The 24184-nt window shown below is 38.0% G+C and overlaps 1 protein-coding gene across 2 annotated transcripts in view; it reads right to left on the minus strand.

Moving 5' to 3' along the window:
- Positions 1-24184, minus strand: part of si:ch211-186j3.6 (neural-cadherin) — a 238787-nt gene that overhangs the window by 29327 nt on the left and 185276 nt on the right. For both annotated transcript variants that reach the window (XM_026937517.3, XM_026937518.3), the window contains exons 24-28: positions 15789-15916; positions 12404-12531; positions 10758-10881; positions 7717-7897; positions 7141-7307 (exon numbers count right to left, since the gene is read on the minus strand). In XM_026937517.3, coding sequence (XP_026793318.1) covers positions 7141-7307; positions 7717-7897; positions 10758-10881; positions 12404-12531; positions 15789-15916 — 728 coding nt within the window. The remainder of the gene's footprint in view (positions 1-7140; positions 7308-7716; positions 7898-10757; positions 10882-12403; positions 12532-15788; positions 15917-24184) is intronic.

Here is a 24184-nt window from a genome sequence, read left to right on the forward strand (position 1 = left end):
TCACTACGATACTGAAATTGAAGCAAATTCAAAAGAAATCTAAAGAACTCCCATAATTTCTAAAATAAATCACTGTGCTTTAAATTCATTTTACAATAGATTAGCCCATGTAGTAGTCTGCAAAAGTATTTACAGTACAGGAAGATTATACGGTAACAAAGGACCTTACTGTGTAACTACAGTAGGGGTGTTACGCTTTGAAATTTTCACAGTATGACAGTCTAAAAATATCACAGTTTTAGTGGACCATTTAAATACATGTAAGCCCATGGTGAAAAGGAAAAATAAAATACAAAATAAGTGTATAAAAATGTCTTTGCAATTACTTGTGTAACAAAAAACAAAAGAAAACACAGACACACACATACAAATATGTAAGTCTTACAGATTAGTTTGTTGGACAATCATTTATTTATTGTTTAATCAATAGTATACTAATACTAAATATATATTTATATGTTTTATGCTATTTTTCAATTAAAAAAACTAACCCGAATCCAACAATCATCAACATTTTGGGAGCTTTCTTTGTAATATCCTCCTAAATAAGGATTTCAAGTTTCATAAATGCAGGTCATCTAGAAAAAAAAATTATATGGTGGACAAAGGTTCAGCAAAACTGGACAGTTGAAGATAGACAGCCTGGTCTTTTTCCACTTTTCAGCTGCAAAGTGTCACTGAGCCCGTGCCCATTGTAGCATCAGATTCCTGTTCTTGGCTGACAGGAGCGGAAACCGATGTGGCCTTCTGCTGTTGTAGCCCATCTGCCTAAAGTTTCAGTGCACCGTGCCTTCTGAGATGCCTTTCAGCTCACCACGGTCGTAAAGAGCCATTCTAGCCATTCTCCTCTGGCCTCTCTCAGTAACAAGAACTTTCTGGACATAGAATGGACGCTCATTGAATGATTGTTTGTTTTTCATACCATTCTGTGTTCTTTAGAGCTTGTTGTGTGTGAAAATTTCAGGAGATCAGCAGTTTCTGAAATACTTAAACTAGCCTGTCTTGCACCAACAACCTGCTCTCTTTCAACTTCATCTCTTTTATAAATGTCTTAGTATTATAATGTTCTATTTGGGTTAAGAATAAATGACTGAGTAAGAATGAATAAGAATGAACACAGCAATACTGTTCATGAACAGTATGAATAGTAAGGTCAAAAAAGTTCAGAAATATGCCAACAACATTTTTAGCCTTCAGAGAATTTCAGAGACGTTTCTAACAGACAAAGTGTAACAGGCTAAAAGGAGAAAACTATGTGATTGTGTGATCATGTATATGAGTGCACAAGCTCTCCTTATCTGCAACTAACCACTTCATTTCATTTTCTGAAGCCTTCCACACAAGTCCCAGAGTGCATAATTTACCCTCCTGTGTTTAAAATGCTAGCTCTTTGTCATGACATGAGCACCAGAGCTAAACGAAACAGCCAAACCAGGAAGCAATGAGGTTTTCTTCCACTAAAACAAAGCAAACTAATAAGAATAAAATATTGCAATAACAACATTAACAAGGATGACCTTCATGAAATGTACAGGTCTTCCCACTTGCTTTAACTTGCTTGCACACACAAGCACCTGTCAGCCTTCTGGGCTCTGTTTATATAAAGTGAGCTTTAACTTCAAGGTTTGCTAATGAACTATTAATTCTATTATTAATATACAGTATATAAAGTTCTTAACAGGCATACTCTGTCCTCATGAGACTTTGTGCATGCTTCAGAAGTCCACAATTTTCCCTCCAATTAACGATGCAGTGAAATACGCTTGCTTTCTTGCCTTGGGTGGTGCAGAGCTGATCTTGGACGTTCCCACTGAGACCCAGTATGTCTTTGAACACACCCCAGAATTTCTCTATTACTCCTGTAGCTTCTGTGTACTGAGGAACATAGGTGAATAAACCTTAATGAAACCACTGGGTTAGACTGAAATTTGATGTGGTGCATCTAATTTGATATGAAAAAAGGGTTGAGAACCTTAGAGCTGGACAGGTTTTCAAAATCTTAGATCTTTTTTTTTTTTTTTTTTTTTTTGCTCTTTCGCATCAGGAATGTTTGCTGCTTGTTATCTGAAAGGACTAAAAGACTACCCAGTATACATCCTGTATTTTTTTCATCTAATCATGCACCACAACTTTCACAAACAAACCCCAATTAACAACAACAAATGAGACTTTTTTGGGCATGTATGCACAACCATGCGGCAATTTGTTTCCCAGACTCGAGGCTGACTCCAAACCATTTAATTATACACGCCACTTTCAGAACACAGTAGCCTGTTTTACTTGTCGCTTCCTCTCATCTTGATGTGGAGATGATAATGTAAGGCCACCTTGCTGGAAATTCCTGCTGAGCCTTGCTGGTGATAATCCAATAGAAAAAATGAATCCTAAATAGATGGCATCACATCACATCAATTAGCACTGTTGCTGGGGTAATTGACAGGAGAGCAGCGGGAAAGAAACCTAGCTCTGCATGGGAGATGAGTACGGAATCATTTTTCAGGATCGAAGCTTAATAAAATAGACGGGACACGGAGCCTCGAGGCTTCACATGGGTCACATTAGCCTGCCACAGGAGAGAATATATGATATCTCACAGATTTCTGGAAAGACTATTATAATACATGCTTTAAATAAATCAATGCAGATGTATATTATTCAGAGAGAGAGATGAACAAAGCTACACAGATAAAGCAATAATCAGTGATTTAAATGTCTCATCTTCTGGCAGTGTCGGATAAATAAATAAATAAAAAATCTCACTAACCAGGCAAGCCTCAGAATAGCGTGTATTGTAACTGTATATCGGTCAAAGGCATATTAATGCCCCTGTGATTAAATACAAACACACCACTTCAACTTTACTATGCTATGATGACAACATTCTCAGAGACTAGCAGATGGGCTGTGCTGCAACACACGCAGGGAACTAATACTAAACTACACATGCAGGGAACTAAAACTATAATATTTAAGTCTAGCCAATTTCTGCTGCTCAAACACTACATTAACGTTAGCAGCAGGTATTTAAGGAAAAAAAGTATGACACAAAACAAAAAAATCCAGCATGTTAAATCAAACAGCCTTGTACAATACAAGCTGCCTCAATGTCACTCATGCCATCAATAGAGGGAAAAACAGCAGAGTTTACAGATGAGAATAAACTAAAAGAAAGAGCAAAAGAAAACAACAAGCTGTACACAGCTGGAGACAAGAACATATCACTACCCAATAATAAATATGGTGGACGCAATGTCAGGGAGATTGTGTGGGTATGTGCGAGAGCTAAATAGAGAGATGGGGATACAGAAGTAGTGTGTAAGGGAAATGAAGGGATAGATAGTTGAAAAGTGAGAGAAAGCACAGGAAAGGGTTTCAGAGAGAGACAGAGAGACACAGACAGACAGAAATAGAGAGAAATGAACAAATAAATGCCTTGCTTACTATAGTATCTAATAAGCAGAGGTGTTTCCCAAGCAGAAGTTCCCAAATTTTTTTACTCAAGCAAAAGTACTCATCTAAATTAATACTCAAACTAATGCCATCAACATTTCACCTCACCATTGTTTATCACACCAAGCTGGTCAGGGCTTCAGTAAAAAGTGTTGGAAAAGACGTCTGACTCAAACTACGCACTGATTTCAGTACCTGATGGTAAATTAGTGCCTCTTTCACCAAGGAACCGAAGAAAAAGGGAAAACATTCACTAAGAGTAATTACAACAGCTTTATTTATAATGTCTCAAATGTTATCTAGCATGCTAAATCCAATGATAACTAGCTGAATAGCTAGTTGTCACAATACAAAATGCCTTGTTAAATGCAACAGATAGATTAGAGTGATTGGTGTCAGGTTTCGTTGTTGCTGTCACATTTGATAAAGTTTAAAATCAGTAGGAATTTAAGGTACCCTTATGAAGAAACACCTTAATAAACGTAAATACAGAGGGTTTACCTCAAGATACAAACCACTGGTAACACTCAAGAACAAAAAGGCCAGTTTAGACTTTGCTAAAAAACCCATAAAAAAGCCTGACTAGTTCTGATACAAGATTAACTTGTACCAGAATGATGGGAAGAGACGAGTATGGAAAGGAAACGAAGGTCTCATGATCCAAAGCAAACCACATCACATCATCTGTCAAAATGTGGAGGCAATGTTACGGCATGGACATGTATGGCTGCCAGTGGAACTGGGTCACTGGTATTTATTGATGATGTGACTGCCGATAGAAGTAGCAGGGTAACTTCTGAAGCATATAGAGCTCTATTTTATGCACAGATTCAGTCAAATGCTTTTCACTTACTGAAGACAAAACTGAAGGCAGAAAGACCCACAAACAAGCAGCAACTGAAGGCCTGGCAAAGCATCTCAAGGGAGGAACCTCAGCATTTGGTGATGTTCATGGGTTCCAGACTTCAGGCCGTCATTGACTTCAAAGAATTTGTATCCAAGTATTAAAAATAATCCTAATATTAATGATTATGTTGGTTTGTCCAATTACTTTTGAGCCCTTGAAAATGGACAGACTCCATTTTTAGGACTCCAAAAATGGCGGTAATTCCTAAATGGTTAATGCAATATTTTTGTTAAACCCCTTGAATTAAAGCTGAAAGTCTACACTGCAATCACATCTTGACTGCTTCATTTCAAATCCATTGTGGTGGTGTGTTTTTCCACCACTGGTGTGTTTTCCACCTCATGTGTTTTGTTCAGACATTGCATTCAGATGCATACAAGAACAACCTGCCTGATGGTATCTGAGTGAGGAGATCTCACTCTGGATCAACTGAATTGAGAAAGTGAGTCAACCCTGAATTGACTCATCTGCAGGAAGTGAAATAAATATGCTGTGTATTTTGGGTTGCAGCTTTTTTTTCATAAATGTGAGCTGCTAAATAGATTCCCCACAAAGTGCAATCTGAGCCAAAGGACAGAGTTGAGGAGAGAACAGAGCTGCGGAAATGTAGTGTGTTCTGGATATTTGTACCAACAAACAAAAAGACAAGAAAACGCAAGGTGCAATACACAAAATGTTTTAAAATTATATACATAATTATCAAACCATTTATTGAGCGCTGGCTCTTTGTCATTCAAAGACAAAGAGTGATGTTTGTGATTTCAATGCCCACTATCCATTGCTGTATGAATGAAAATGTTTTCCGAGTACAATTTCAGCCTTACACTCTCCGCAGTTAATGTTTTTCTTTTCTTGTATTTTTTTTGCTTTGTTGTTTATTTAATTATGTGCAGTATGTGCATGCAAACCAAACCAAATCAAATAGCAAACATACAAAAATTATCTATTATCTATATATTTTTGCTCTGATTCAGACTCAGACCCAGTAACAGACTAACACACCTTGAAGCAGTTCGACGCTAAAAACTCACTCACATAAAAACATAATGATTATTGAGGAATGTAGGGAATAAAAATATTTTTTATGACATGTTGTAAGTAAAAGTCAAAAGTATCAGGTGCGAAAAGCTCAAGTAAAGTAAAGATCCTTAAAAAACAAAACAAACTTACGTACAGTAAGAAAGTAATTGTACTTTTTACCAAGATACAATAACACCACAATGACAGCACTGTTGGGAAAATAAAGTGAATATTCTGTGACTACACACTGTTCCCTTCCTCCTTGTTGCCAGTTTTTTTACAGGCCGTTTGACCCACAGAATTATGGGATATATACAAGACAGTGAAGCATCCTGTACACTTATGCTGCCTTCAGAATCAGCCAAATGAGCTTTCAGTGCAAACATTTACTTGGAACATGACTCAATGGCTTCCCGCCTCTGAATAAAACCAAGGCAGCCTTTTTTTCTTTTCACATTTTGGATGCACCCATAGAGAGAGTAAGGGCGAGTAACTGTCAGAGAGAAAGAGAGTGAAATAAAGATATAGATTGTGTGTGTGTGTGTGTGTGTGTGTGAGAGAGAGAGAGAGAGAGAGAGAGAGAGATTGATAACCTTTTTCTCCTGACAAGGTAATGTCAAAACCTTTTGTTTTGTTTTTGTTTTTGTTTTCTTCCTTCCTTTCACCTGAAGGCTTATTTGAAACCATAAAACATGCTGGGAAAAATTATATTTATACATTGGCCAATTTATACATTGGCCATTTTACGGTATTACAGTTTTATATGCTGAAGGCTTATAAAATGAGTGACCTTTTTTAAAGAAATGTATTTGTTTGACTAGACTCCCATCTTACTTTAAACTAGAATGGTTACAGTAAATACAGAGAGCAAAACAAAAATTCAGGCAAGTGCTGTGAATATAATCCTACCTTCCAGTATATAAAAAACAAATAGGAACTCTGTTCATCATACTGTATCTGTTTGTATCAAAGTATTTACTGTGTCCACTGATCTTGGAGAAAAAGAGATATTGTACGTATGAAATTCAAAAGCCTTGAGTCATGTAATATGTTAGCATGTAAGGATGTGACACAACAGCTCAACATTTTGTTTAGATCATTCTTTCAAACAAACGCTCTCATGTGGTGTTCATGTGAAGAGCAGGAAAATTTCAGCACAACACCAGTTCAAGGCTGGTAAAAATCAATGTGCTTCTAACAAGCAGTTGCTGTTGGCCTAGAATCCTAACATCAGAAAAGCTACCATTCAATTCAATTCATTTTGATTTTATTTGTAATAGCGCTTTTAATAAGAGACAATGCAACTTTAGTGAAATCTGGATGAAGAAGTTCTGCCATGAGCAAGAGAGTCATAGAAACATAGAACCCACCATTTTAACACCCATAATAATCATTAAAATTAGAAGTGCAGGCAAACATAATCACAGCATTTATTAAATAAATAAGTAATTGTATGTATACAATGTATATTTTTATTTTTTTATTTTTTTATTTTTTAGGCTTGGATGGTAAAATATTTTCATAAAAATCCCAAAGTGAAACTAAAATGTACACCTCCAAAGTTGTTTTTCTCACTCTGTGTGCTCTGCTATGAAACTCCTACATGTGTTTATGTAATAGATCATCTCTTAAACCGATAAAGTGAGCTAGGTCTTAAAAAAGGTTCACTGGTTCACTGGAACCAGCACTGGCACCATGCAAGGGGCAGAGAGAGAGAGAGACAGACAGACGGACAGAGAGACAGACAGACAGAGATATCTCACCTCCAGTCGGATGTACTCATTCTGTGCTGCAGAGAGCAGGCTGAGGATGGAGCTGCTGTGTTTGCGAGTTCGGATCAAAACCTGCACCTGTGTGTGTCTGGCTTGGAGCAGCCCAGACAGCTGATAATGCACATAGCTCCTGCCATCAAAGGAATACTCAGGAAGCTCTGTCAAACACACACACACACACACACACACACACACACGCACACTGTTAATGGCTAAGCACCTGAGGAGGGTACAGAAATCAGAACTCACAAACGGTGCATGTTGTTTCCTGACAGGATGTTCCCTGGGTGTTACATAAACACAACCTACTGTACAGTTCATAACACTTCAGAATGCTTCTGATTTCTGTTTCTGCCAAACCAGCGTTGGCTGCTAACATTTTCTCCTCCTACACATTACTGCCATTCAAAGGCCCTCAGGAAAAAAAAAAAAAGCTTTCCACACTTATACTCACACTTCCTCATTTCTACACCTCCATTCACTAATGTCATTTGCAGCTGACCTCTAATCATTTCAAACTGCTGGATTTTAAGTGCACTGGTGTGAGTGGGTTGAGCGTCGCCTTACCCTGTTCACACTGATGCCCGCTGTACCCGGCTATGCACTGGCAGCTAAAGGAGCCCCATTCGCCATGGCAACGACCCCTGGTGCCACACGAAGGGAAGCCCATGTTCACGCAGCTCCTGTCAGTCATCGAGCAGCCAGGAGAGCTCCCGGAGGAATCAGCTGGAGAACCCAGATCATACACCTGAGGAAAAGGAACGTACATAACAGTGTGTGTGTGTGTGTGTGTGTGTGTGTGTGTTTGGGGGGATGACTAAGAATATAAACCAAGACCTTTATCTATAATGTCAGACATAGTGCAAAGTGAATGGCAGCAGTGAAGGATTGACAAATTGATAAACATGAAGGATTTAAAGTTCTTGCATGAATAAAACTTTAAACTTGCAATTATCACCACTGATAACAAAATGCTTATTGTAATCACATTTGTGTGTGTAAGGAAACGAACAGAAATTCTATTACAATTTGCCACGCATACAGTTGTTTTGCCAGTGACTGTTTTTCTGGCTTTTTGGAAACAAAGGTGGAAAAGTCAAAATGTGTAAACACATCACATCCAACATAGTAGCGTACTAAATAGTGCTGGAAGCTGGAAGCATAAAGATTCCTGAAATTACCACCCAGGTTGTACACTTTTTCAGTTTCCTCTTGTGGAAACACACTACAGTTCCTGGGTTTCTGCAAAAGTTCCTGGGTTCAGCTGGTAAAAACATGCCCAAAGTGCCTGATTTCTGGGTTTCAGATTTCCTGAAACTGTTCCTCTGAAATAATGCACTTAAAGTATCTAATTTCCTCAAAAGGTTTCGGCGTTCCTGAGAAGGTTCCTCTCCTAAAATCATGATTACGTCCCTAATTTATTGAAAGAGTTTCTGAATTCCTGAAAGGTTCCTTGGGTAAATATATGTCTAATGTTGCTAATTTCTGTGAAATATTTCTGGATTGTAAAATCAGGCCTAAAATCTTTTATTTCCTCAACATGTCTCTGTGTTCCTGAAAAGGTGCTTAAACAAGCCTAAAATCTCTAATTTCCTCAACACTTGTCTGGGTTCCAGAGAAAGCCCTGCGGGAAAAACAAAATACTAAATGCATTTAAATACTAAAGAAAAAATCAGAAATGAATAAGGAATGATAAAAAAAATACATAAATATATGTACAGGAATGTACAAGAAGGGATGTACAAAAAGCAAGGAATGTGCAATTGTGCATCTAATTTCCTCAAAAGGTTTCAAGGTTCCTGAAATGGTTCCTCTGATTCAAAAAACACCTCAGTAATTTCTTGAAAAAAATGCAGTGATGAAGATGTTCCCTAACTGTCCCCTGAGTCCTCACACAATGAGCAACAATAAGAAGTGTTTAAAAGTGATTTAAGAAGCCAAGTGGAACATTAAGTGGAAGAAGGAGTGTCTTTAATTTTGTTTACGAGCTCACCATTATGCAGTGGAAATCACCCCAGTGAGATCAGAGCTCCACACATATAAAGAGGCCCAGAATGTCCACAATAAAAGGACAAGAGAACATTTAGTTCTCTTCAAGCCCACTCTGAAGGAGGATGTGTCTGGTTTACACTGTCTAGATTTAAGCTCTGTGTTTCTATTAGTGTAACATATTTATATATTATTACTAGTGTGCAGTTACCTTTATGTGCAACGTGATGGGAAATAGACTAAATGACTACAGCAGACAGATTAGAAACAGAGACAGGGAGAGGGAAAGAGACATGAAATGGAAAAGATGAAATGAAAAAGATGAATCAGAATGAGAAGCTCAATGAAATGCAATGTCCTGTCCTGTCTCCTAAACCTCACACTCTTTAACTTGTGTCATGCTTCATGCTTCAGCAAACCCACTGAGGTTTCGAAACACTTCTCAAGCTTTTCCCAAAGGCCTTCTGTCTCTCTGTATACGGCTTTGTCATAAATCATTAATAGATGCTAAGAAACGGTGTATATATTATCTTCCATATATCAATACATTAGTTTTTACAGCACTGGGCTTGATAATAGAAAGCCTGCACTGGATAAAACACTTAAACTAGAGGAGCTGTTCAAGGTAAAGCAACAGTGCTGACAGTAAATGCACAGGTCCAGGCTTTACTCTGATTATGCTCAGTGTTTATTACATGTAACAAACCTGTAACAACTATGTAACAGCTAGTGAATAAAAGCAGCAACACGGTACTAAATATGGAAATGTGTGTAACTGAAGTTAAAATTTATAAAATTAGTAACCATTGTCAAAGGATCAAGCTCTGTCTGGAATTGTTCCCTATTAATTATATAGACTATTGGCAGTTTTGCTGCGTTACTGTAAATAAAAAAACTGAATAAATTAGAAAAAGCAAATAAAAGAAAGAAAGAAATGCAGTCAGACAGAAACAAAAACAGACAGACAGACAGACAGACAGAAAGAAAGAAAGCTTGATAGTCACACAGATGGAAAGGAAAGAAAAACAGACAGTAAGAAAGACAGGCAAACAGGCAGTTAGTCAGACCAGCAGACAAGGGAAGAAAGAAAGAAAGAAAGAAAGAAAGAAAGAAAGAAAGAAAGAAAGAAAGATACAAAGACCTGCAGTCAGACAGAAACACAAACAGACAGACAGAAAGAAAGAAAGACATGCAGTCAGATAGTTACACAAATGAAAAGGAAAGAAAAACAGACCTGACCTGCAGTCAGACAGAGACACAAACAGACAGACAGACAGAAAGAAAGAAAGAAAGAAAGAAAGACCTGCAGTCAGACAGAAACACAAACAGACAGACAGACAGACAGACAGAAAGAAAGAAAGAAAGACATGCAGTCAGATAGTCACACAAATGAAAAGAAAAGAAAAACAGACAGACAGAAAGACAGGCAAACAGGCAGTCAGTCAGACCAGCAGACAAAGAAAAAGAAAGAAAGAAAAAAAGAAAGAAAGAAAAACTGACGTACCAATCTGAGGCCCAACATCTTTTCATTCTAGTTCCTATCTTGTAAATCCAGTTGGAGCTCGTTTTGCTTTTTCAATTTTTGATCACAAGTACGGGTGTTCTGCTGGAATCGTTACCTTGCTGTCGACGACGAGGTTGCTGATGCAGCCGGTGAAGTGTTTGTGCTGGAGCTGGGGGTAGATGTAGGGCACGTTCTCGTTCACTCCTCCCAGCTGCAGCACCTGCGTCCCATTCAGATGCCTGTGCACAGATCAGAGCTACTTTTACCTTTGTGCAAGTTAATGAACTGCTCACTCAGTGGATATTAACACTCTCGCAAAACAGCAGTGTGCAGCTTGGGTGTTAGTGAGAGCCAGTTCACATGTACTGATGCACTCAATCAATCGCTCAACCTTTTAACCCTAATCTCTAACGTGATTATCAGAAAATCAATATGCTACCACATCAATACTTGACAAGGAAACATTAAATACTTTATTGATTAGCCACATCACACCAGTAATCACTGATACACACTGATACTTCGACTGAGGCAAGGCTAGTTCAGTCTGCTTCATGCCCTTGAGGAAAGCTCCAGAGTCAAGACAACACAAAGATCATGCAGAAAAAGCCACTGCTATTTTCTGTAACACGTTCTGATGCTACTACAGCTACAGCTACTAGTGCAGTTGTAGCTGTTGTCTGGATTACAGTTTAAAATAATGAGGTGGTTAGCTTAACATGTCTTGGAGGACGCACTTGCTAGCCTTCCCCCTCCCTGTTTGGTAGCCGATGTGTGATAGGGGAGAGCTAGGTAGTGATGGGAATGACCAAATTGAAATCTGTACAATTTAAAAACTATTTTTTTTCATTTCAACATCTGTAACATTTAGGCTATCACAAACCAGGGGTGGTCAGACTACATATGACTACAATTTGCCCAAAAAACATACAAATACAACAAATGAATTAGCTCCTCAGAGCAGTCAATTTCAAACAGTGATCACACAAACTATGTGCTAACTCTCTTTCTTCTAAGATCTTAATTTTTACCACCAGTCCCACCTGCATAAGATGGTTCTAAGTACAACCATTTCAGGAACCATTAAGAACAACTTATTGAGAGTATATTTGCTAATACTACTACTATTACTCCTACTACTGCTGCTGCTACTACTGCTACTATTATCAGTACTACTACTACTACTGCTGCTGCTGCTATTATCAGTACTACTACTACTACTGCTGCTGCTACTACTACTGCTGCTGCTACTACTACTACTGCTGCTGCTATTATCAGTACTACTACTACTACTGCTGCTGCTGCTACTACTACTACTACTACTGCTGCTGCTATTATCAGAACTACTACTACTACTGCTGCTGCTACTACTACTGCTGCTGCTACTACTACTACTACTGCTGCTGCTATTATCAGTACTACTACTACTACTGCTGCTGCTGCTACTACTACTACTACTACTGCTGCTGCTATTATCAGTACTACTACTACTACTGCTGCTACTAGTACTACTACTACTACTACTACTACTGCTATCACTTCTTCTACTATCAGTACTACTACTGCTGCTGCTGCTGCTGCTACTACTGCTACTACTACTGATGCTGCTGCTACTAGTACTACTACTACTACTGCTATCACTAATACTACTGCTGCTGCTGCTGCTGCTACTATCACTGCTGCTACTACTACTACTACCAGTGAAAATTTAAAGGTTTGTAATAGTTGTGAAAATTTATTTAAATGCAATAAAAGTTTAACCTGTCCAGATTTGGTGTGACTCCCGTCACCTCACAGGAAGTGTGGTCCTCGGTGGTCAGCCAGCTGCCTACACCCTCCATCTCCATAACTGTGGCTCCAGCACAGCGGTCTAATGTGAAGCGCACATCCTGAGAGAGACAGAACAGTCATACACACACAAACACACAGACACATACATTACGAATCACAGAAGCAAACTCAAGCTTAAGTGTAAAGTTTCAATTTCTACTTGACCATGGGCTCATTCTCTTTCCATCAGGCTGCTCTTCAGTGAAGACCTTTAAACTACAGACTCACAACTATAACTACAGGGTGTACACACTCAAACTGAGGCAGATCTGTGTTACAAAAGAACACTGAATCTACACCAAATTTCTCTTCATTCAGCTTTATAAAATGCAATTAGAGATGTCAAGCAATTCACACACTACCTGTCAGGTTCTATCAGCTACAATACAATTAAACTCAGTGATGTCAAATAGCTATGAGAAGTGAACTGCAATATTCTCAAACAGCCAGCGGCATGCTCACACACTGTTTTTGATATAAAGTGAGCGTTATAAATTTGAATTTGGAACTGACCCTGAGGCGCTTCCCTTTGTTACTGAAATATTACTGAATGGAGAAGGATACATGGGAAAAAAGGTTTACTCAGTCTGTGTCCTCTCCATCCACAGGTGTTATACACTAACATATATATTATGTATATATATATATATATATATATATATATACATACATACACATACATACATACACACACACACACATACATACATACATACATACAAGGTGGACCTACACAATATTAGGCAGATGGTTTTAATGTTATGGTTGTTCAGTGTATATACATATCGGCTCTGACCCATCGAGGTATGGACTCCACAAGACCTCTGAAGGTGTGGTATGATATCTGGCACCAAGATGTTAGCAGCAGATTCTTTAAGTCCTGTAAGTTCAGATCAGACTTGTTTGTCCAGCACATCTCAATTAGATTAAGATCTGGGGAATATGGAGGCCAAGTCAACACCTTGAACTCTTTGTCATGTTCCTCAAACTACTCCTGAGCAATTTTTGCAGTATGGCAGGGCACATAATCCTGCTGAAAGAGGTCATTGCCATTAGGGAATACTGTTATCATGAAGGGGTGTACTTGGTCTGCAGCAATGTTTAGGTAGGTGATATGTGTCAAAGTAACATCCACATGAATGCCAGGACTCAAGGTTTCCCAGTAGAACACTGCCCAGAGCATCACACTTCCTCTGCCGGGTTGCCTTCTGGTGCCATCTCTAACCCAGGTAAGTGATGCACACGCACCCGGCCCTCCATATGACGTAAAAGAAAACATGATTCATCAGACCAGGCCACCTTCATTCATTGCTCCATGGTCCAGATCTGATGCTCACATGCCCATCGTAGGCACTTTGGGTGGTGGACAGGGATCAGCATGGGCACTCTGACCGGTCTGTGGCTTCGCAGCCCCATAAGCAGCAAGCTGTGATGCATCGTGTGTTCTGACACCTTTCTATCATAGACGGCATGAACTTTTTCGGCAATTTGTGCTACAGTAGCTCTTCTGTGGGATTGGACCAGATGGGCTAGCTTTCGCTCCTCACTTGCATCAGTGAGCCTTGGGCACCCATGATCCTGTCTCCGGTACACTGGTTGTCCTTCATTGGACAACTTTTGGCAGGTACTAACCACTGCATACCAGGAACACCCCACAAGACCTGCCATTTTGGAGATACTCTGACCCAGTCATCTAGCCATCACAATTTGGCCCTTGTCAAAGTCGATCAGATCCTTATGTTTTTCAACTTTGAGAAGTGACTGTTCACGTACTGCCTAATATATCCCTAATATACTGTAAAGAGATAATCAATGTTATTCACTTCACCTGTCAGTGATGTAATGTTATGGCTGACTGATATATATACATACATGCACATAAAATGAAGGGCCAAACAGGAAATAATTATATGAAATCTGAATATAGAGTTATAATTCTGAATATATAAATGTAAAACAGAATATATATCTATATTTATAGTAATAATTCTGAATTTATATTTATAAATCATGAATATATAAATGTAAATCCTGAATATATAGTTATAAACCTTGATTATATATTCATACATTTTATCGGGCATATTGATAGACAAGCTCTTAATTTTTCCATATTTGACTAAACCAATAAACATACTTGGTATAATAAGGGTTTTTTTTTGTCTCAGTAAAATCATTAATCCTCAACAGATTGTTGACAATTTCCCTAGCCCTCTCAGTCATGCTAAATTCTGCAGAAAAGCTACATAGCATTAACACTGTTAATGGACTGTGAGGTCATTTGGCACTACAGCCAGCCTTTTGTAAAGTAAAGGAACATACTCCCTTTGGTTTAGATAAGTGATGTGGACTTAAAATAATTATATAATAGTACAATATTTGCAATGATAAATGTATACAGGATGTATAGGCCTACAAATAATTCAATGATATATTTATATTGAGATGTAAACAATGTATATTCAGGATTTATAAATATATATTCAGATTTATATATATATATATCCGTACACACACACACACTCAGGCAATATACCCATATGTGCTTTTTATGCATCCCATTCAAGATTTAGTTCCCCTTTGCTGTTATAATATCCTCCACTGTTCTGGGAAGACTATCCACTAGATTTTGGAGCGTGGCTGTGGGGATTTGTGTTCATTCAGTCACAAGAGCATTAGTGAGGTCAGACACTGATGTTGGATGAGGAGGTCTGGGGTGTTCAGTGGGGTTGAGGTCAGGGCTCTGTGCAGGACAGTCGAGTTCTTCCACATCAACTTTACGGATCTCGCTTTGTGCACAGGGGCATTGTAATGCTGGAACAGTTTTGGACCCCTTAGTTCCAGTGAAGGGAAATTGTACTTTTACAGCATACAAAGACATTCTATATAATTGTGTGCTTCCAAACTTGTGGCAACAGTTTGGGGAAGAACCACATATGGGTGTGATGGTCAGGTGTCCACAAACTTTTGGCCACATAGTACGTATATATATATATATATATATATATATATATATATATATATATATATATATATATATATGTGTGTGTGTGTGTGTGTGTGTTTGTATGTGTGTGTGTATATGTGTGTGTGTCCAGTCTCCTTTAGTCACTATCGCTATGCTATCTCTGTCACTGTGCCTCAGAATAAAATTCATGCACACACAGTGCAGGATACACATATTAGTGAAAGACATGAGTGCAGGGTTAGAATGGGAAAAGAGGGAGGAGTAAAATGTTCGGCCTAGGTAAAGCATGAGAGTCCCCTTGGGGTGCGGGGCTTGGTGGAGGTCCTGGTGCCACCCACACATGCCCACCTTGCTATTGCTCCTCACATCCAGTCTGTGCCACCGTCTGTCCGCCACATTCACGTTGCCCGGCAACTGCAGGACTAGAGTGCCCGAGCCGTGGTTTATCTTCAGGGTGGGAGTGCCGTCGATCAGCTCTGAGAGAGAGAGACAGATGAAGACAGAGATGAAGAGGAAGAAATAAATTGTGTCGACCTTTACATTAAGATTCCATTAACTAACATTATTTCCTGCATTAACTAACATGAAAAATCATGATCATCCAAATTTATAAACCACAAATAATGGTAAAAAACAGGAATAGTAAGGAATAAAACACGCTGACGCATGCTGCTATAGGAATTGCCGGGTTGGAGTGATGGCATTACTACCACAAAGTTAATGAAGTGTTTAATTCCACCAGAGCAACTTACCAGCACTAACATTTTTTTATTTATAAAGAAATAATAAAAAGTGGAAGGTCTGCAAAAGTGAGGAAGGTCCGCAAAACAAGTTAGTTCCTGTTATCACTTATGTTGTAACAGCTAGAAACATTCAGTCCCTCGCCAGCCTCTCTTTTTCTCTCTCTTGAATAAGACAAAAATGCAGCCTATCATGTTACTGAGAAACTGCAAAGCCCTCTTTCCAAAAAACTTTTCTTTGTTGGATTGTGTAAAAGCACTGACACTGAAGACTCATTCTAAAAATGCTAAATAAACATTTCCTCAGAGAAATTTTCACCATACCAAAAATTACACACATTTTTAAATCTGTTCATGTGGAGGGTCCATCATACAAGTCCCTGTGTAAGCTTGTCACTAGAGAAAGATAACGTATTAGAATGAGTACATTAATATAAACCTTCGTTTTACCTTATAGCCAGAACAACTGCTAATATTAAGAGATAACAGTAAACTGAAAACAGTCAGAGCTGCTGTCATAGAAAATAACTCAGAATCAGAATTCAACAGCAGTGTGGTATAATGTATGGTTCACGCATATTAATTCATGTTCGTTTAGATGTTAATTAAATATACCTACATTCACTAATGTTTATTCAATGCTTGACTAAAAATAAGTTCACAGAAAATTAGCAAAAGTTAAATTACACCATTTTCTTAAATCTTTATAAACTTACTGAACTCGCCAGTTATAAATAATAAAACTTGCTATTCAACTGCAAACATGTTAATTAGGTGTTCACTGTGTGCATAATTTTACTCAAACAGTGTTATTGCAGGTGTTGAGTATCTGCCCTTTCGGTTTATTATGTTAAAAACTCAAACTACTTTAACTGTTGCATAAGCAAAAACTAAATGAATACATAAAAATATACAGCAACTTGTATGTCCTACCAAATTCTAAAACTTGTCTGAGATTTACTCACTGAAAACAAGACTGGAGGCAAAAATCCCCCCAAAACTTCAGGCAACTCATCGGCAACAAAAGACCTATTACCTAGCACCAAACATGACATATTCATTCGTCTAATTATTTATGGTTCCAGATATAGTGGATAAATCTATAAAAAAATAAATAAATAAAAAAACATGCAAATCTGGTATGTTTCATCCAGTATAATAAATGGCTTAAATACATACCACTTCATAGTGATAGCTTTACTTTAAATCCAGTATTTTCAAGTACAGGAATAAAACAACTGCATGACTGTTCATTTACTTACAGATTATGGTGTAGAGTTCCTAAACATTAAATAATACTTAATAACTTGCTTCACTTTACAAGCTTTTGTGAGTTACACCCAGATATAATAATGTAATGGCATAGAGGCAGCAAACCCTGCATGAGCTACTGTAATTATAGTACAAAAACAAAAATATTAAGAAAAGTTTGCCTTTATCTGAGCTAGTCGATTGGCAAATTAAAAATTAATGAGGCAACAGAGACTCCCCTAGGCTTTGAACAGTTAGACAGGCGTTCTGAGAGTGAGCATGTAGTGATGCTGCATTAATCAGTTTGGCCTCGACAGCTAGCTGCCCTTGTAAAGATACCTACAAATAAAGCTGTTTTTTTTTTTTCAGCGTGATCTCTGCCATCTTTTCCTGCTTAACAGTCACTTTTTAACAGATGAAAACACTCTCTGGACATAATCAGGTTCAGTGTATGCACTGACACTTCAAGATGGCATAGGTCAGGCAAACCATTATTAAAGCCAACAGGACAAGTGACCTACATGTTTATTAACTCATCCAATTACTATATTACAGGAAAATCAGCCCAGGTAATTTCCATCCAGGTAAAAGCAATGCATCAGGATCAAGGCTATTTGACTGTTTGAGCTGGCGTTGTGTTCACAGTCATGCGTAGTGCTTAGTGCTTTTCTGTACTTTAAAATTATCTCAAGGCGCCACTAATACTCATCAATGCAACTTTGCAAAAAGTAGGAATTAATAAATACATGATACAGCTAACAGTACAATACAGTGATAATTATAAACATTTATAAACCTACAATATAAAAAGTCTACACATCCCTGTTAAAATGGAAGATTTTTGTGATGTGAAAAAATTAAACCAAAATAAATGATGTCTGATTTTTTTTTAACCTTCAGTTTGATATAGCAACTAACAAAATTTAACTGAGAAAACAGAAAAACAGAAACGTTTTAGGCAAAAAAGTGGAGAAAAATATGATAAATATTGATATTTTATTACAAAATAAGTGTCCCTATCCTTTTGTAATGGGGCATGTGACTCTGAGTGCTCAGAATTCAAAGTAATCATCATACAGCAGTCATCAGTGAAGTGATTCTGATCAACCCCAAAATAAAGATCAGCTGTTTCCGTTGGATTTTCTTGACATCTTCTTAGTTTCATCCAACTGCTGAAACCAGGGTCCACAAAGAGCTTACAAATCCTGTGATCTCATTGTTGAAAGGTAGCAATCAGAAGAGGGGTACAAAAGAATTTCCAGAACATTAGATGTACCATGGAACACATTGAAGGCCATCATCATCAAGTGATGAAAATGGGGCACCACAGTGACATCACCAAGAACAGGACGTCCCTCCAAAACTGAAGAAAGGACCAGAAGAAAACTTATCTGGGAACATTAAAGGAGCTGCAGGAATATCTGGCACGTACTGGTCACTCTGTATGTGACATGTGACACTCTGCATGTGACAACAATATCTGGTATATGTATGGGCTAAGGGGCAGGGTGGCTAGATGGACATCCTTTCTCCTAATAAAAAAAAAAAGAATAAATAAAATAAATAAAAACCATCCAAGCCACCTAAATCACCCCAAACCATGTGGCAAAATGTGGTATGGTCTGATGAGACCAAGGTAGAACTAGCCAGAGCCCAGATCTAAATCCTATCAAAAACTTGTGGAATGACGTGAAGTGGGCTGTACACAGGAAATGATAGCTGTGGAGCATTTTTGCCAGGAAGAGTGGAATAAAATCGGCAAATCACCCTTACCCAAAAAGACTGCATTCCAAAAGGTGCTTAAATAAAGTATTAGTTAAGGGGTGTACAACCAGGTTACTGTAAGATTTTTTTTCTTTTTCTTTTTTTCCTCCTAAACTGTTTCTATCTGTTTTTCACTTGGATTGTATTGGTTGCTATATTGCATTAAAGGTGGAAAAAGATCTGACATCATTTATCTTGGTTTCATTTTTACACCACAAAAATCTACAATTTTAACAGGAGTGTGTATACACATGTTGTGACTGACCAAACTGCAACCCAACCAAACAATTATATTTATTTTTATCTACTGAAGAAGAGACTTCAGAAATCTCATCCTCTTCATCCTCACCTTCCTCACTTGAGCCATCAGGGGCAAAACTACTGCACAAATCAGAAAAAAAAATCACTCATCACACAGAACTCTGCTAACCCTTACATTACTTATTTTAATTATTCCCATCAGGTAATTTCTGTAAAGGTCCCAGGGTTAAGGCAAGCACTTATTAAAGAATCTTTAATTAAATTTTCATTAATATTAAGAATAAACAGTGAAGGACAACTGCCCGCAAATTCCTGTGTAGCACGACTCGGCTCAGCTCTCTAAATTACCCATAATCCCCATGTTGACACTATTTCCTCCCTGACATGAGTGAGCCAAGACAAAAATGTGGAGATCGAAAAAAAAAAATTAAAATACATTAATGCATCATACAAACAGCACATTTATCCTGATTATTGTCTCTGGCTGGAATTGTTTCTGGCACAAAAATCGTCAGTAGTAGACTAGTGAAATTTTGTCACTCTTTTACAGCAATTTAATGTTTCACATTCATTTTCATTTATTTACATTTCATTTATTTATATTAAATAAATTGATATTTAACTTGATTTAAAATGTATTCCCCGTCATCCATTAAAACAAATTCTCTGTCTCAAGCTTGATGATATGATCTAATGACATATGCTTGATTGCTTTTTAATTTCGAGTAGTATTTCACTACTTCTGCTTAACAAATCACCACCTTATGAACTCCAGAGACCTTTCTTTTACGGGTGATGGGAAAGCAACACGGACACTTGGCCAGGTTCTGACTAGCCCTGGGTTTTTATTTTGTTGCAGACGTGCCGTGCTGTTTGGGAGAGAAGTGCTATAACAGATTGAGCCAGCATTGGAGCAGGCTGAAATTCCTGTGAGGAAAGACACTGTCAGCTTGGTTTGCTAGTTCGTTGTGTAAAGTTTACTCTGGGCTTTGTGAATGAAATATGAGAAGCGGGAACTGGCCTCGGGTTATCTTTTGAGGTTAAGTGATCTTTGATGTTTTGTCTCAGTTAATTTTTTTAGTTTATTTCTTAGTTTTCGATCCTTTAAAGGTTTGCGTAAGTGCACTGGATCAGTGATGCTGAAATCCCTGTGGGGAAGCCTGGTTTGTCTGGTCTGTTTCAAAACCAAGCCCCTGAGAACATAGCTCTGTCTCTGTATCTCTGTCTCTGTCTCTCTCTCTCTCACACACACATACACATATATACACACACACACACACACACACACACACACACACACACACACACACGCCACTGCCACGTTGACTCTATCTATGCTACCTGACCTCTTACTGACTGTTAATCCTGATGTGACATTTGAGCCACTAGAAATCTAGAGCAATAGGACTGAGAGTCTGGAATAAATAAGAAGAAAGAAGCAGACTGAGTAAGAAGTGGCAAGACAAAGAGTGATGGAGAGAATGTGGATGTGGATGCCTGAGAGGGACACACAGACATCTCTCTGAGCCTGCACATAATCTTAAAGATGTGTCTTTTGAACATTTCCATCTAGGGGTATCCAGAGTAGTGATTACAGTTGTATAGCCTGCCAATCATTATAAACTCACAGTTAATGTTAGAAGTGAAGATAATAAACATGAACCTGTGTATAATATACAGTATAATATAATACGTTATGAATATAACTTCAAAAATCATACAGAAATTCTGTCAAGGTAGCTCATGCTAGCCAGCTAGCTAGCATTAGTGGTGAATTCTGTCACATACGTATGACTTAAAAGCTTCTTCAGTGTTTTATCTAGCAACCAAGAATAATCATGAATAATTATGACTTCTCAGAAATGTACCCAGGTTATAGCTTACTGTATGTTAGCCAGCTACCTAGCATTAGCAGTGAAAATTAGGAATAGTTATAAATACATGAAATTTTCTCAGAAAACCTGTCTGTCTATCTCTAGTCATGCTGAGATTGACAATCATTCAATCCTCCTGCTGCTACTATTATTAGCTAACGTTTGCCTCAGTGTTTAAGTAGCATGTATTATTACTACTATTAAATGACTACAACATCATTTGAAGTAATTCTTAAGCATTGTGTTGCATAGTTAGCTACCTAGATGGCTATCTAGCCTACGTAGCACAGCCAGATGAAATGTCACCACTGGGCTTGCTAGCTAAATTCAGCACACGTTCATAGAGTAGGTCTCTTTCATGTGAATATATTTTAAATAAGGAATAAAACATGACAGGGAGTGCTGTTACAGGAAAATAATCAATGATGCGGCAGTGAGATGCAGAGCAAAGGGCCGTTATGACCACAAAGTTCATTATTTTCTTGAAACAGCATGTTCCAAAGTGTTCATTCCTCTTATACCACAGCGATTTCCCAGCAATTACATTTCTTGATTAAGCAAAGAATGATACAACATACTTTTTTATTAACTAACTGACTTTTACAAAGCACTGACACTGGAGACACTTTCCATAAATTTTACTTAAAAATCCCCTTACAGAAAACTTCACCATATCAATGATTCCGATTTACTCGCTGTTATTATAGAAACAATAATATATTCAAGCAAATTAATATAAACCTGTGATTTGCCATGTTGTTATAGAAAAATTTATCAACATCTTCTTGAAATTATGAATGAAATTATATTTATTAGGCAATTTTTGCTAATTTCTGCTTTTATTTAATCAATGTTAAGAGCTGCAAATAATAACACATAAATGGTAATAAACTTACAATATTGGAACGCATGAGAGAAAGCTAGGAAATCCAGGAAATGAGATATGAGATGAGACAGATGGGAAAAAAAAGCGAGAGAATCCTGTCAGAAAAAGAGAGCTGGAAGCATTTAGGTCTGTGTATCTCCACTGTGTATCATGCTTGCTGTTTTACAATGTCACGGATGTGTAAATAGCCTCCCCATGGCTCCACTCCTGAACTCTGTGTGCCAGAAAGCATGTACTCCAGCTACTACATGCATTTGCACTTAGATATGGTGCTCGGCGGGAATGCTGAACTGCCTCGTCTCTCCTCTCTTGTCCCTAATTCATTCCAACCTTCTCTCAACATCAGCGCACATTAATCCCAGTGCCAGCACAAGACCGAGACAGAGAGTCTGGGGAGCCCTTAAACACCCCCAGAGTATTTCCTCTCTTAAACATGAAAAATGGTTTCCTTCTCTCACTCACACAGAAAATCTTGAGCATATGGACTGAGCAAATAGCATTACAAATCACTTAGTATATACAAATCAGGACCATAAGAGGAGAAAATGGTGTATGTGTGCATTTAGATGGTTTTTCATCATGCTGGCTTACAGACCTGCCCTGCCCTGCTCAGGAAACGAGGAGGTTTGAAAGCGATATTTGAAACCCAGTACAGGAGGCAAAAATTTGAGCTGTTCAAATGTAGATTTTGCATATCGACCATACATGCATGTCACACTCGGGTGCAACAGTATATCCTTTAACCTCTTTCATCACCAGATATGCCCTCCAAATGTGTGTGTGTGTGTGCGTGTGTGTATGCATGGCTGGGTATCTGCAAACTCATTTATACCCCGTCTGCATCCTCTCTCTCTCTCTCTCTCTCTCTCTCAATTGGCTTTAATGAATATATTGCATGCACAAAGACAGTGTCTAATTTTGAAAAATTGCTTAGATTAACAAAAAAAAGAAGGAATGTATAAAACCATTATTCATAAATATAGTCTTGAGTCATGGTTTGATTTATGCTTGCATTATGTTTGGTATCACAAAATTAACTTCATATCCAATCAACGTGCAGGCAAACTAAAAAGAAAAAAATATATATATACAGTATATAAAAAAAATATTTGTTGTGCATAATGAGATGGAAAATGCAAAAGTGCCTAATCATTGTTTCCAACTCATAAAAAAATAAATAAAAAGCTAGAAGTAAAAATCAAAAGAGTATAATAAAAGTATAATTTGACATTGGAATCGACACAGCACTCATCAGAATTAGTTTCACATCTTTGCCTAGATTAAGAAGTGAACCAATTGAACTGTCGTGTCACAAAGGGACGATAAATGTCATTTAATTTCCTTGTGGATCATTGGTGCCCGAGGCGCACTTTGACACAAAGGCAATGCTGAGACACCTCTCAGCCTCGGCTAAGCCTTAGGAAACTTACCATTCACCATCCTTAATCAACCAAATTTAATTTGTCAGTCTAATTTGTCCATTGATTAGACACTCGCCCTTGTTCTGCTCTGAATCTTTGTGCAACCTTGAAAAGAGACTCTAACCAGCACTGAGACCCACACAGATACTCCTGCCCTTTTCAACGGAGGAGATTAATCGAGAGAAAAGCCAGCGGTCAGGGAGGAAATGTAAGCCCTGGCTGGCATGGGAGATTGTGTTGACAGAAAGAAAAAAAAAAAAGGGCTGGACTCTGAAAGATGAATGAGATCACCAACAAAAGCCACATGCACATCACTACATATGTGATGAAAAGTACAACACATGCAACCTCTGTAAATGATGAAACCACATGGTTTCATTCCACCCAATCAGTGAAACCCAGAGAACCCAGATGCTTTTTCAGATCTGGATGCATGGCTGATTAGAAGTGGACTTTGTACAATGGGAACATTATGAAAATGATAAATAGATGTCTAAGCATGGGGTAAAGCTGCAAGTATGGATCTTAGTTTCAGCTAGTCATACCT

Source organism: Pangasianodon hypophthalmus, chromosome 25 (genome assembly GCF_027358585.1).
Source record: "Pangasianodon hypophthalmus isolate fPanHyp1 chromosome 25, fPanHyp1.pri, whole genome shotgun sequence".
NCBI lineage: Eukaryota > Metazoa > Chordata > Actinopteri > Siluriformes > Pangasiidae > Pangasianodon > Pangasianodon hypophthalmus.